The sequence below is a fragment of the Protopterus annectens genome, chromosome 17.part0 (assembly GCF_019279795.1).
Source record: "Protopterus annectens isolate FY-2018-M chromosome 17.part0, PAN1.0, whole genome shotgun sequence".
NCBI classification, from domain to species: Eukaryota; Metazoa; Chordata; order Ceratodontiformes; family Protopteridae; genus Protopterus; species Protopterus annectens.
Genome location: NC_056751.1, coordinates 635,972,092 through 635,984,165, shown reverse-complemented (window position 1 = coordinate 635,984,165; position 12,074 = coordinate 635,972,092). Strand labels below are relative to the sequence as shown.

Sequence of the window (12,074 nt, the reverse complement as noted above, 5' to 3'; positions counted from 1 at the left end):
GCCACAGAGTTTAGCTGGAGTTTTTTTTTAGGTGGTCAGCATATGGCATCTGCTTTAGGCCTGTGATTCTTTTAGTGAGGTATTTCTGTGGCCTATCCAGCTGTTGCAGATGTCTTGTGAGGTACATTATACTCTATAATGGGTCTAATGAGAGATGAGTACAGTGGGACAATGACCTCTTTTTTCTGGATGTAAAGCCCTTAGTGATGAGGTGTGCCACATAGAAGGATTTCCTGACTGTTGTGGCAATGTGGTTATCGAAAGTGAGACCACTGTCCACCTGTGTCCCTAAGTCTCTCATCACATTTTTGATGTTTAGTGTCCTGCCATCTATGTGGTAATTCATGGGTACATGTTTTTTTCCAAAGGGGATAACTATACATTTCTTGGCATTAAGCTTGAGACCATGGCTCTGGCACCAGGCATCTGTTTCTGTAAGGCCTTTTTGTAGAATATCCACATCATTTGGGGATTCAGTAATGGCTCCCAGTTTGCAGTCATCTGCAAACTTTGTCAGCCAGAGTGCCTTAGTGTTGGCCTGTACTTCAGAAAAGTAGATGCCAAACAAGAGTGGTCCCAGGACTGATCCCTGAGGTACTCCACTCATCCCTTGTCTGGAGCTGGATTTGGAGTCGGCTACTTTTACAGTCTGGGTTCTGTCAGTAAGCCAGTTGGCAACCCACCGAGTGACGTAGGGATTTATGCCCAGCCTAGTAAGTTTATCTATGATTCCACAGTGGCGGATGGTGTTGAAGGCCTTGGTGAGGTCCAGATAGGCTGTGTGGACCACCTTACCCTCATCCACAGCTCTAGAGACTGATTCGAAGAAGTCAGTCAGATTCAGGAGACAAGATCGGCCCTTCACAAACCCAAACTGGGTGGGATCCAGTATTTGAAGGTTGCCAATGTCTTTGTTTATAAGTTCCATGATAATGCGTTCCATGCCCTTGCAGATCAGGCTTGTCAGACTGATGGGACGGTAGTTCCCAGGATCCAAGGTGGATCCTCCCTTGTGGAGCGGGATAACTGTAGCTGTGTGCCACTCAGTGGGCACGAAGCCTAAGGTGAGGCTATGATTAAACATGACACTTATGTGAGGTGCCTGTTCATTTTGTAGTTCATGTAGTACACAGCCTGGGATGTCATCTGGTCCCATGGATGCTGTATTCTTAGCTTTGGAGAGTGTGGTTTCTACCTGTGCGGCCGTGATTATCAGAATTTGGCAATCTTTTGGTATTGAGATGGGCCCTTTAGGGGGTGAGAGGGGGGTGAAGTTGGCACTAAATCAATCTGCCAGGATATTGGCAATATCCTTGGGATCGGTATATTTAATGCCGTTCTGTTGTAGCTCAGAGCAGATCTGAGCATTGCCATTTAGATTCTTGACATAACTATAGAATGCCTTGTGGTTGTCTTTGGAATCTTTGGAATTTTATTTTCATAACTAGCTTTTGAGGATTTTATGAGGGAACTCAGCTTCTTACTGAGGCTGGTGAGGGAGTTTTTTGCATCATGACATCGCCTTCCAGATTTCTTGGCAGACCCTTTTAATTATTGCAACATTTGCATCCAGGTGATTTAGTACTTCAGAAGGAATGCCATCAATTCCAGTACTTTTTTCTTTGGAAAAGTGTTCAATACTGCTTCTGATTTTTATTTTATTAACATTGGTTCCTTATTGTTCATAGGTTCATAGATTAGTACTAGGCTAAGTGCCCTTGTGAGTCATTTTAAGCCTAGCCAATTATCCCCTTTGAAATTCAACTCTGTACCTTGTGTTTGTAAGGCAAACACCTTAACCGTAATGTACACTTTGAAATGTCTTGTATTTGTTTGATCTTTACAGTATAATCATCCACTGTAGTCTTTCCTCCAAGTCTTGATTTTCTTAGCATCTTTAATATAGATCCTTCAGCATCTTTTAACATTTCAGTTTGAGGCTGAAATTTTCTCTTAGTGCTCATAATCTTAGGAAAGCTCAGCTCGTATTTCCAGTAGTATTTTCTAGTTCGATCTTATGCAAGCATTTTTCTACTACTTTTCTTGGCCGTCTCCTCTGTCTCATTGGAAATATAAATTACACAACTGTCTCTCTTCCATGGCTTTAGCTTCTCTACATTTATGCACAATATTCAAGGCAGCAGTAGCTTATTTTGACCATTTTTTCTATTTCATTTTTTATTGGGACATTTTACTGTCCTCAGTTTCACCTTTCTTCATGTCTTTCACAAACTCTTTGGATGCTATTCCGTTTGTGTCTAATGCAGTGCAATGATTTTGCAGAATCTTTCAACACTGGTGGTATACTTTCATGACCGTACTTTACTATGTCAGTTTGTATCTAATGCAGTGCACTGATTTTGCAGAATGTTATAAGACTAGTACTGTATTTTCATGACTATACTTTACTAGGTGATTGGTTGTCTCAGTCTTTTCAATTTTAGGTTGATTTTGCACAGTGTAGATCATGATTTGTGCACAGTTACTCCCAGATTTTATTTTTACTGAAGTTATTCATCTTTTCCATTGTTTACTTATACAAACATAGACAATTTGATTTTCCACAATCCACTGGGTGACGTCTATGTGTAAGAGTCAACAGTTATGTTGCTAAAAGAAGATGTTTGAAATGGACAGATTGTTTGTCTTACAAAATTCATATGATCCCCTACTTTATTTCAGAATATATATTTTTCAATCTCTTGACCCTCTTTCTTCAGTACTGGTGCATTCCAGTCATGCATGGCTATTGATATACCCTGTTTGCATTCTGATTTGAATTAAAGCTTGTACTTGCCCCTAGAACTGATCAACTGTGTCCTCTTCTACCTCTGTTAGTAGTCGTCATATCTGAGTGATAGTCATGTTAATGGGTGTAACTCACAGACGAACAGATATTAAGTGTTCACTAACTGCATTGTCTTTCATTAGTACTTGCAAGATTCTTCTTAATTGCAAATGCAGCACTATTAATACATTTCCTTTCATTTCCAGTATGGCATACCATGTGTTACTCTAACTGGAAATACCTGATGTTAGTCTATTTCATTTCATTGACAACTAGCATATTAAGTACATATTTTACTGACATTTGTTTACTGGGAAAAAGCAACTGGGCAATAAAACATTTTCAGCAGAGGCTCCAAAATATTACATGAAAGCAAAATTGTAGAATAAAGCAAATGTAAACACTTGATATGGATTGTCAGTTTTACAAGTTCCGTATAATATAACAGAGTTGTAAAGGTTGTTGGTTTTACAGCTATAATACAATACCATAAGAGTAGCCAAAGAAATAGAACATTTTATCTAGTAAGAGAACTAAGCTTAATTTATATAAATTACAAGAGGTGGAGAGAGAGAGATGGAAGCAAAGGTGATGTAAGTAGGGAAAATACATAAATTCAAAACATATAAAGACAGACAGTGGTAATGCAAAAAAATGATTACGAACAAGTTGACAGAGTGTCAGAGGTAAGACAGAGTGGAGACTGACTAGTAAAGAAAGGAATATTTGTACACTTCAGAAGAAATCTTTACAAATTACAAATGAGTATTTGATGGATATGTACTTTAGTATCATAGCAAGTGAGTAATACCTTCAGAAGTGGAACAGCTGATGGTAGTAAGTTAGGGGAGAGGTATAGTAGATCAGTAAAATGGGTTGAAAGATGAAACTGTGGTTAGAAGATGAAGGTGGTGTTAAAGAAAAAAATATATAGGATAGGACTAGCCTGGTGTGGAGCATCAGCAGAGCCAGGAATTAAGAACTCCTTTAAAGAAGTTTTGAACGTGTCGAGGCTGACAGGTGACTTAACTGTTACAGAGAGCTAGTTCCATGTTTTTGCTACTATGTTAGAGCATAGAAAGTGTCCTGCAGATGTTTTGGGTTTGTGTATGATAAGAAGTTGTTTATCATTTGGTCTTAAGGGATGTTGTGGGATGTAGTTTTGGAGAATTGTATTAAAATAAATGCTGAAGGATTGTTTATTAGTTTTTGTGCTGTGATTAATTTGATGTATGTAAGATAGTGAGGTAGTTCTATACAATTTATTTCTTTTGATGAGATACAGTGGTGGCTTTTACTGAGTTTGTTTGCAGCAAAACATGTACTGTTGTTATAACATTGCTCAATTTTATTTTTTGGAAAGGTTTGAAGGTTTATAAGGATTAGTGCTCCATACAGAGATGATGGTAATAGATATGTGTTAGCTATGGTTAGTTTAATGTTAATTATGTATAATGTTTTTGTTCTTAAGAGCATTCCTAACATTTGGTGTGTTTTTTAATAGCATTTAGAATATGTAGGTTGAATTTTAATCTGTTGTCTATAATCATGCCAAGCTATTTAGTATGAAATACTACTTCAATGTCAGTGTTGTTTAGGGAGGTGATTTTTGAAAGTTACTTTTGTCAAGAATATGTAAATTGGGAAAAACTGGAATAGTTTAGTATTTTTCAGGATGAGCAAATAATTGAACATGTTGGAGCCAGGTTTAAATATAGTTAAAAGTTTCTTGTGTTATTTGTTGAAGATGGGTTGGGCTGTCAGAGGAACAAATGAAAACAGAATCATCTGGAAATTGCATGAGAGATCTTTGTTGGATTGGGCACTGTAAATTGGCCATCAGTATGAGTGTGCATGCAATTGTGTGGTATGGAAGAACAGCCGTGGTAGGCCTAGACACCCGGTGGTGTGAACCTTGGCTCTAGATGATTGTCACTGCTTCTGACACGCCTACCCCATGTGCAACAAATTGGAATAGGGGCTATAGATGGACAGTTGTATGTTTGTTGAGAGGAATTATAGAGAATGTTGGTGAATTTATTAAGCAACAGAAGACCAAGAATATTTATTTATTTAAGTATATCTGTTTACCGAGGTAGTGCAGTGATCAATATTGACCAATTTCATGCTCAGTCCAGGTACACCTGTTGTAACTGGCAGATAAGGGAAAAGGGTGTAGAGCCATTTAAAGGAATGTTGTCTGTTGAAGAAGTAGCTTCTGAAACAAATAACAGTGGAGTGTGAGAGGCCAAGGGCAGGCATTTTGTGTAGGAGTTTGTTGTTTGATACAATGTCAAAGCCTGAGATAGGTCTAGAAATAAAACTTACCATGGTCCCTAGCATTGTTGATGCTGTCTAGGAAGGATATGAGGGAGTGAAAGTACTATGTATTGAGCAGAAGCCATGTTGTATAGGTGACAAAAGTTGTTGTTGAAGGAGGTATTGAAGAACTTGCTTGTGGATACTTTTTCCAATACCTTTTAGAGAGGGAATAAGATGGCAATGGGGTCTAAAGTTTGATATTTCTATTGAGGTCCCCTCTTTATGTAGTGAGGTTTATGTAAATGTGTCTAGAGGGAGGGAGGTAACACAGGATTCTTTTATTGACCCATTTATAAGGACTGATACAGGATACTCTAAAGCACTGCCTGCTATCCTGAGAAATTCAGGTGGGATATCATCAGTGGATGTTGAGCATGCTTTGAGATTTTGAAGTCATTTTTATTTATGAAAAAGGGACAGTTTTTAAGCTGAAATGTGGTGTGGTAGTAGGGGGGGATTGTTGTTGTGGGCTAGGGGTATTACGGATGCTAAGGTTGTTTTTGGGCAGCTATGGTGTCTATGAAGTAGGTATTAAACTGGTTAGCAATTTCAAGTGAGGAGAGGTTAATGTTATTCTGTGTACTTTTCTTATTGATATCCAGAAGGCTGAAGCATATCATACACCAAATCTCCTAACCAGTGCAGATACATCAACAACTGTTAATGGGTCCAAAAGTGGGGGGACAAGTCCATGTGTTTAGTTATGTGGTCCTCAGTATTCCTGACATGCGAATTTGTCATCATGGTATTGTAGGTTTGCACATAAAAAGGTTTGACTATGCAATAGTAAACCATTCAGCTCTCCTACATGACTGCTGCCTGCTGAAAATGTGGTGTGTGGCTGCCCTTAAATGGCCACCCATCTTTGTCTGCCTGCCTTGTATGGCTCATCCCTCTTCATCACCCTTTTCAATAAATAAATATCTGTGTCATTATTGTGGTTTCTGTGAAAACTCTGTCTCCAACATTAAATGCTCTGCATGCTTAAAATTAAGTAACTTTATAACACAAAATACATAACAAAACAAACAGACACATAAGAAAAGTTAAAATCAATTAATGATATAAGCCTATATAAACACATGCATTCTAAGATACCAACTCTATGATCCTCTTTTGTCAGAGCTGGGAATTCCATAGGATTAAAGCCAAGTAGCATTTTTGCAGGATTTTAAACAATTCATCTCGAATTTCCAGCAGCTTTGTTATTAGCAAGGATATGGGGTTCATTTAACTTTACTCCTTAAAAAGTCTGGTTCTAGATCATAAAACATAGCATTTAATGTATCAGTGATGTTAGCATCCTTATACACTTCTTCTGTATAATCCTGCCACTTCTTCGTAATATCTTCTGCTAGTTCTCTACCTTCGTCGTTTATCATGCTCATGCTTTTCTGGACATTTCCCTTAATATCAGTACATTTCAAGACGTGATTTCTTGTTTTTCCCATGTTATTATATTCTTCTATTTTTGCACTCTTTATTTAAATATGTCTTCTTAATTGTGTAGATTCCTAAAACGTTGCATTCAGCTTGACATTTTTCCCTATATCTAATGCTTTTTGCTCTTCTTCCTTTCTTGGTAATTTCTAAAGCCTACACGTACATCTATTTTGCCTTATTAATCTTTCTGTTTGGAATATTTTTCTTGATACCTCCTTGACAGCATCATGGCCTTCTGTCCACTGTTCTTCAAGTGCTGTATTCACTAGGTCTAATCACTTAAATCTGTTTCTCACATCCACTAGATATTCACTAAAGTTGCTTGAAATATTGGTCATATTAACTAATCTAATGCCTTTAACTATGTGGATCATAACAAATTGTGGCAAATTCTTACAGAAATGGAAATATTGAGACACTTTATTTGCCTCCTAAGGAATCTGCACACCACGAAGCAACAGCTAGAACTAAGTACATAGCAAATGACTGGCTCAGGATTGGGAAAGGAGTGTAGTCTTTGTACTGTGATCTTATTTTTCTGTGCTAAATATATCATGTGAAATCTTGGGTCATTATGAATCAGATGCTGGAGTCAGAATTACTAGGAAAAAATTCTGCCAACCTTAGATATGTAGATGGTACCATTCAGATGGCTGAAAGTGAAGAGATGAAGATCCGGTTGATGAAGATGAAAACTGAAAGTGTAAAAGCTGTCTTGCTGCTCAACATAAACAAAATAAAATTATATCAATTAACCCTATCAATTCTTTGCCAAGAGATGAGGAAGACTTGAAAGCAGTCACACATTTTATTTTCTGGCCTCAAATATCTCTGCAAGTGATTATTATAGTCATAAGATGCTTGCTTCTTGGAAGGAAATGTATGGCAATTCTGTGAAAGATTGCAAAGTCTAAAGAAATAACATTGCCAATAAAGGTCCATATCATCAAATATATGGTTTTCCCAGAAATAATATACAGCTGTGTTTGCTGGACTACAAATAATGCTATGCCTTAGATATCCAACACTTTTGAACTGTGGTATGGGGGGAATATTTTCAATATTCCATGGAATGCAAGAAGCTCAAAGCTGTCAATACTTAATGAAAAAAAATGTTCACTGAAAGTCTGACAGCAAAACTAAAAATTTTTGGCCAGATGATACAAATACTGATTTACTAGAGAAGGCACTAATGCTCGAATAGATCAAGTTCAAAGCTAGAAGAGGTCACAGAGATTAAGTCTGATAGACTGCATTGCAAAAGCAATGATTATCAATTTTCAAGAACTTCAAAAAGCATTTTTTTGACAGACAGGCCTAATGTGTCAAAGTCCTTGTGGTCGTAAAGTGATGGACTTGACTAAATGAATGAACAACAACAAGACCTAGATAGCAAAAGCAAGCCATCAAGATATTTCAGTGTGAATCCTAGGAATCATTACCAGCTGGGCACCAAATGAGTGCAGCAGGTGAGATGGTGAGGTAGTGAAACTACAGGTCACTTAAATGAGCAGGATCCAAAATTATACAGGGCATGAAAAGTCAGAATCATGATTCCAAATACATCTGGCTGCATAGCATAACGTCTAAAGCCTGTACTGCAGCCCAGATGACCTGACTTTAAATAGTAGCTCAATGATCGGAAGAGCCAAGCAGGGATGCTGGGCTATGTTGTGGATACCACATTGCCTAGCCTAGCATGGAGGTGGCTTCTGTTCAACCCATGTCCACCATGTAAGTGGTGGCTTTCAAGGGAACAAAATGGTCAATACTGTGGATATGGGCTTGGGCATCCTAAGCTGGTGGTAGTAACCCTCATCAGTGTAAGGGCAGAAGCATACACAGAGATGGGGAGGGTATAGGTTGCCCCATGGTGATGCAGGTGCTCATTTCAGTTACTACCTGGAGGGTTAGGGTCTTACAAGAAATGTCATGAATGCCAGGATGCCAAAGAGGATACAAAGTGTCTCCACGGCCACACAAATGGTGCTCCCTCCAGTCAGCTGTTACCTCTGTGTTGAGAATACCCAGTACAGATAAATCAATGGGCTTAAGTCTGGTATTGGGGGATTCAATGATCGGCAGGCATGGAGAAAAAACACATACAGAAAAAAATATGTAAACCACCCAACCTCTTTATAAATAGCAGGCAACCGAGATCCCACAGATCTGACATCATATGATAGAATCTAGATCTGTAGTTGGCTTCATGGTAAGAGAGACGGACCCCTGATGACAACACAGTTGAACTGAGTTCAAGTAATGGTCCTAAGGTGGAGGAGCTACGTCAGGATGGGAAGGGAGTGAAGAGGATACCAACTTGCCTCTCTTCTGCAGGAGGGCTGGCATTTGTAGCTGGAAATGAATGGTCAGTATGAGTTCTTCATGCAAGACTTTAGAATTTACATTGCTGTTTGTTCCAGGCCAGGGATGTCTTCAGGTTTACATCACTTAGAAAAGTGAATGAAAATCCAGTGCTATGTCTATAGCTCTCAACTGCCCCTGATTATCTTGAATGCTATGATTTTTGCCTCATATTTTTGATCTGCTTCTCATAAAATTTGTGTTTATTTCTGGCAAAACACCTGAGATCTGTAGTCATTACATAATGACAAGACATGTGAGTTTTATACTTTATATACATCTGAAAATGTATAATAATGCAAAATCTGTTGTTGAAACTTCCTAATAAATATTTGTGTGCATGTGTAGGTATACACACACACACACACACACACACACACACACACACACACACACACACACACACACACACACACACACACACACACACACATATATACTTTTATATATCAGCAATATGTAAACTCCATCCCTGAGTTTGGACCTTTGTCCTACATTATTTTTGGCTTTGTCTCCGATTCTTGTAATAACAGTTTGAGAATAATGACTTCACCCATTGCATTTTACCCCCATGAATGTTAACTTGGTACTTACAGGAAAACATCACAGCTTAAAGCAAAAAAGGCTGATCCACCACAGAAATCCAGCATCATTCTATGCGCACTGTACCCCAGAGGAACAAATGGCCAGGGGGCTCTCACCCTTGGAGGAATGAATGGGTCAGGGAGGAGACATGATGGTCATTGAGGATCAGAGTAAAACACTTAAAAAAGACCTGGTGGAATAAATCCTAGCTACTGAGTCTGTGGCACTGAAAACCCCTTTCCCAAAGAAACTTCAGTACTTTAAAATAAACCTTTTCACACATTTTGGATTTGTTTCTAATTTTTTTTTCACACTTACTGACACTGCAACATCACTTCTCCACAGCCTTCCTTCCTTGGTCCAGCTAACCTAAGTTCTCTTTACAGAATTATTACAAATGATGGCTCAAGAGATAAATTAAGTCTAAAAGTACTGTTTATGCTAGTGCAGGTCTTTGTTCAGTGTAACCTGGTAATGTAACTCTTATTTATAATGCATGTATGTTTCAGAAATGTAGAAGTTCTTAATTTTCAATCTGTAAACTGTCATGGATCAGCAAAGATGGGTGCTGTTGGTACTTGCACAAAGTGTTCACTACAGCTTCAGTTCTTTAGAACTATAAAAAACATCCCATAAAACTGACAAATGACTTTGCTTGTCTATCAATATAGAAATACTCTACACAATTTACAACATCACAATATGTGCTAATGTTTATCCAGTGTAATGCCTTTCTGTAATTAATAAGAAAATCCAGTTGTTGAATATATGTTAAATTTTTCTAGCTGGAAAACATCGTAGAAACTAAATAATTAAATATTTGACATTTGCACCCATATTTAAAGACTGACAACGTAATCTTTAAACATTTTTTTCTTATTTTGTATACTTATTAAATAATTTCAGGATATTTTCTAAAATATACACAAAAAGCAAAAATGCATTCTTGGGCTTGTTTAGATTTCTACAGCTCTCATTTTCTTATTTTTTTTTTAGGTCCCCCTCTTTCCTGCCTGACAGCCCCTTGTGAACATAACTGTATGCTGATTGGTGGAATCCCTGTGTGCAGCTGCTATGCTGGTTACTTTCTGAGTAAGGATCATTATAGCTGTTATGGTAAGTTTAAGAGATGCATTTTCAAGAAATGAAATTGCCAAGAAAATCCCAGCACTGAAGATGTACTGTACTGAATCTCAATAACAGCATGACATATAAAACATTTAAAAAGGAGTCTATTTACTGTGTCAGTGTAAAAATTATTTATAATTCTGACTCATGACAAAACAAAACATAAAACTTGTGAACAAGCAGGGCTGCTAGTCCCATATGACCCTTTTCAGACTTGACAGACGATATGTCTAGGATAGTCATATAAAAGGATTTAGAGTTAATGCAGAAATACGGGTTACCATATGACAAGACTGTTATACAAAATAAAAATACACTTAATACCATAGGAACATAGAAATGATACTACGAAAGCAACCAATGGGACCATAAAATGCCTAGCCATAGGCACATTTAAGCTGCTGCACAAAACAGTTGTTACCACTCTTTTTAAGAACTTAATAGTGTTGACCTCCTAAATCAAGCAGGGCAGTACATGATACTCCTGGTGTACATTTGTGTCTATCCATCCAACCATCTAGCCTTAAACGTAACACTTGAATTGACCTGTACTGGTACGTTATTATATAGGCTAAGATAATGTTGAGTGGGTAACCTGTCCCTCCATTAAATCTTGTTCATTTGTTGCTTTGTTTTTAGGTTCCTAATACTCGTGTGTAGAGCCACTGATTATAAGAAGAAATAAGATGTCAAATAGGGATGAAGAAGCAAGACACTATTCACCTCAGAGGAGCCAGTAGGCCACTGATTATAAGAAAAGACACATGCTAATCTTTTCTGATAGCTGAAGGGTTTAAGGTCTTTAATTTACATGGTTAGAAATCTTTGGAGCCTTTACATTTTGAGAAATAAGCTTGGGTTTGTACATACCAAAGGGGAATTATTTTTGTTGGCGGGTCTAATAAGAGAAGAGTGGTACATTACCAAGCTGGGTGACTGTGATGGTGCAGCGGTTAGTGTTGCCACCTCATAGGAAGAAGTTTGTTGGTTTGATTCTTAGCTAGGGTTTCTTCTGTGCACAATCTGCATGTTCTCCCTGCAGTTGCATGGGTTTCCTTCCACATCCTGAAGACATGCTTCAGGTGGATTTGGCACTCTAAACTGGCCCTAGTGTGTGTGTGTGTGTGTGTGTGTGTGTGTGTGTGTGTGTGTGTGTGTGTGTGTGTGTGTGTGTGTGTGTGTGTGTGTGTGTGTGTGTATGTGTGTGCCTTCTGTGGAAGGTTGGGTGCCAGACTGGCAACCTGATATCATAAAACTCCACTGCCAATTGTTCTGCAGACCTTTGTTCTGCTGTGGTGACCCCTTAACAGGAAAAGAAGAAGTACATTACCAAACTATTCTAAAACAGAACCAACTGTTCTAATATTCCAAAACAACAGGAAACCACGCTGGACTTATATCCAAACTGTTTAAATCAATGAGGGCTTTTGTTTTTACTTAAAAA

At 38.0% G+C, this 12,074-nt stretch overlaps 1 protein-coding gene across 1 annotated transcript in view; it reads left to right on the top strand.

Annotated features, from left to right (window-relative positions):
- Positions 1-12,074, top strand: part of VWCE (von Willebrand factor C and EGF domains) — a 2,001,707-nt gene that overhangs the window by 684,615 nt on the left and 1,305,018 nt on the right. The window contains exon 5 of the mRNA XM_044059709.1: positions 10,499-10,618. Within this exon, the coding sequence (XP_043915644.1) occupies positions 10,499-10,618 (120 nt within the window). The remainder of the gene's footprint in view (positions 1-10,498; positions 10,619-12,074) is intronic.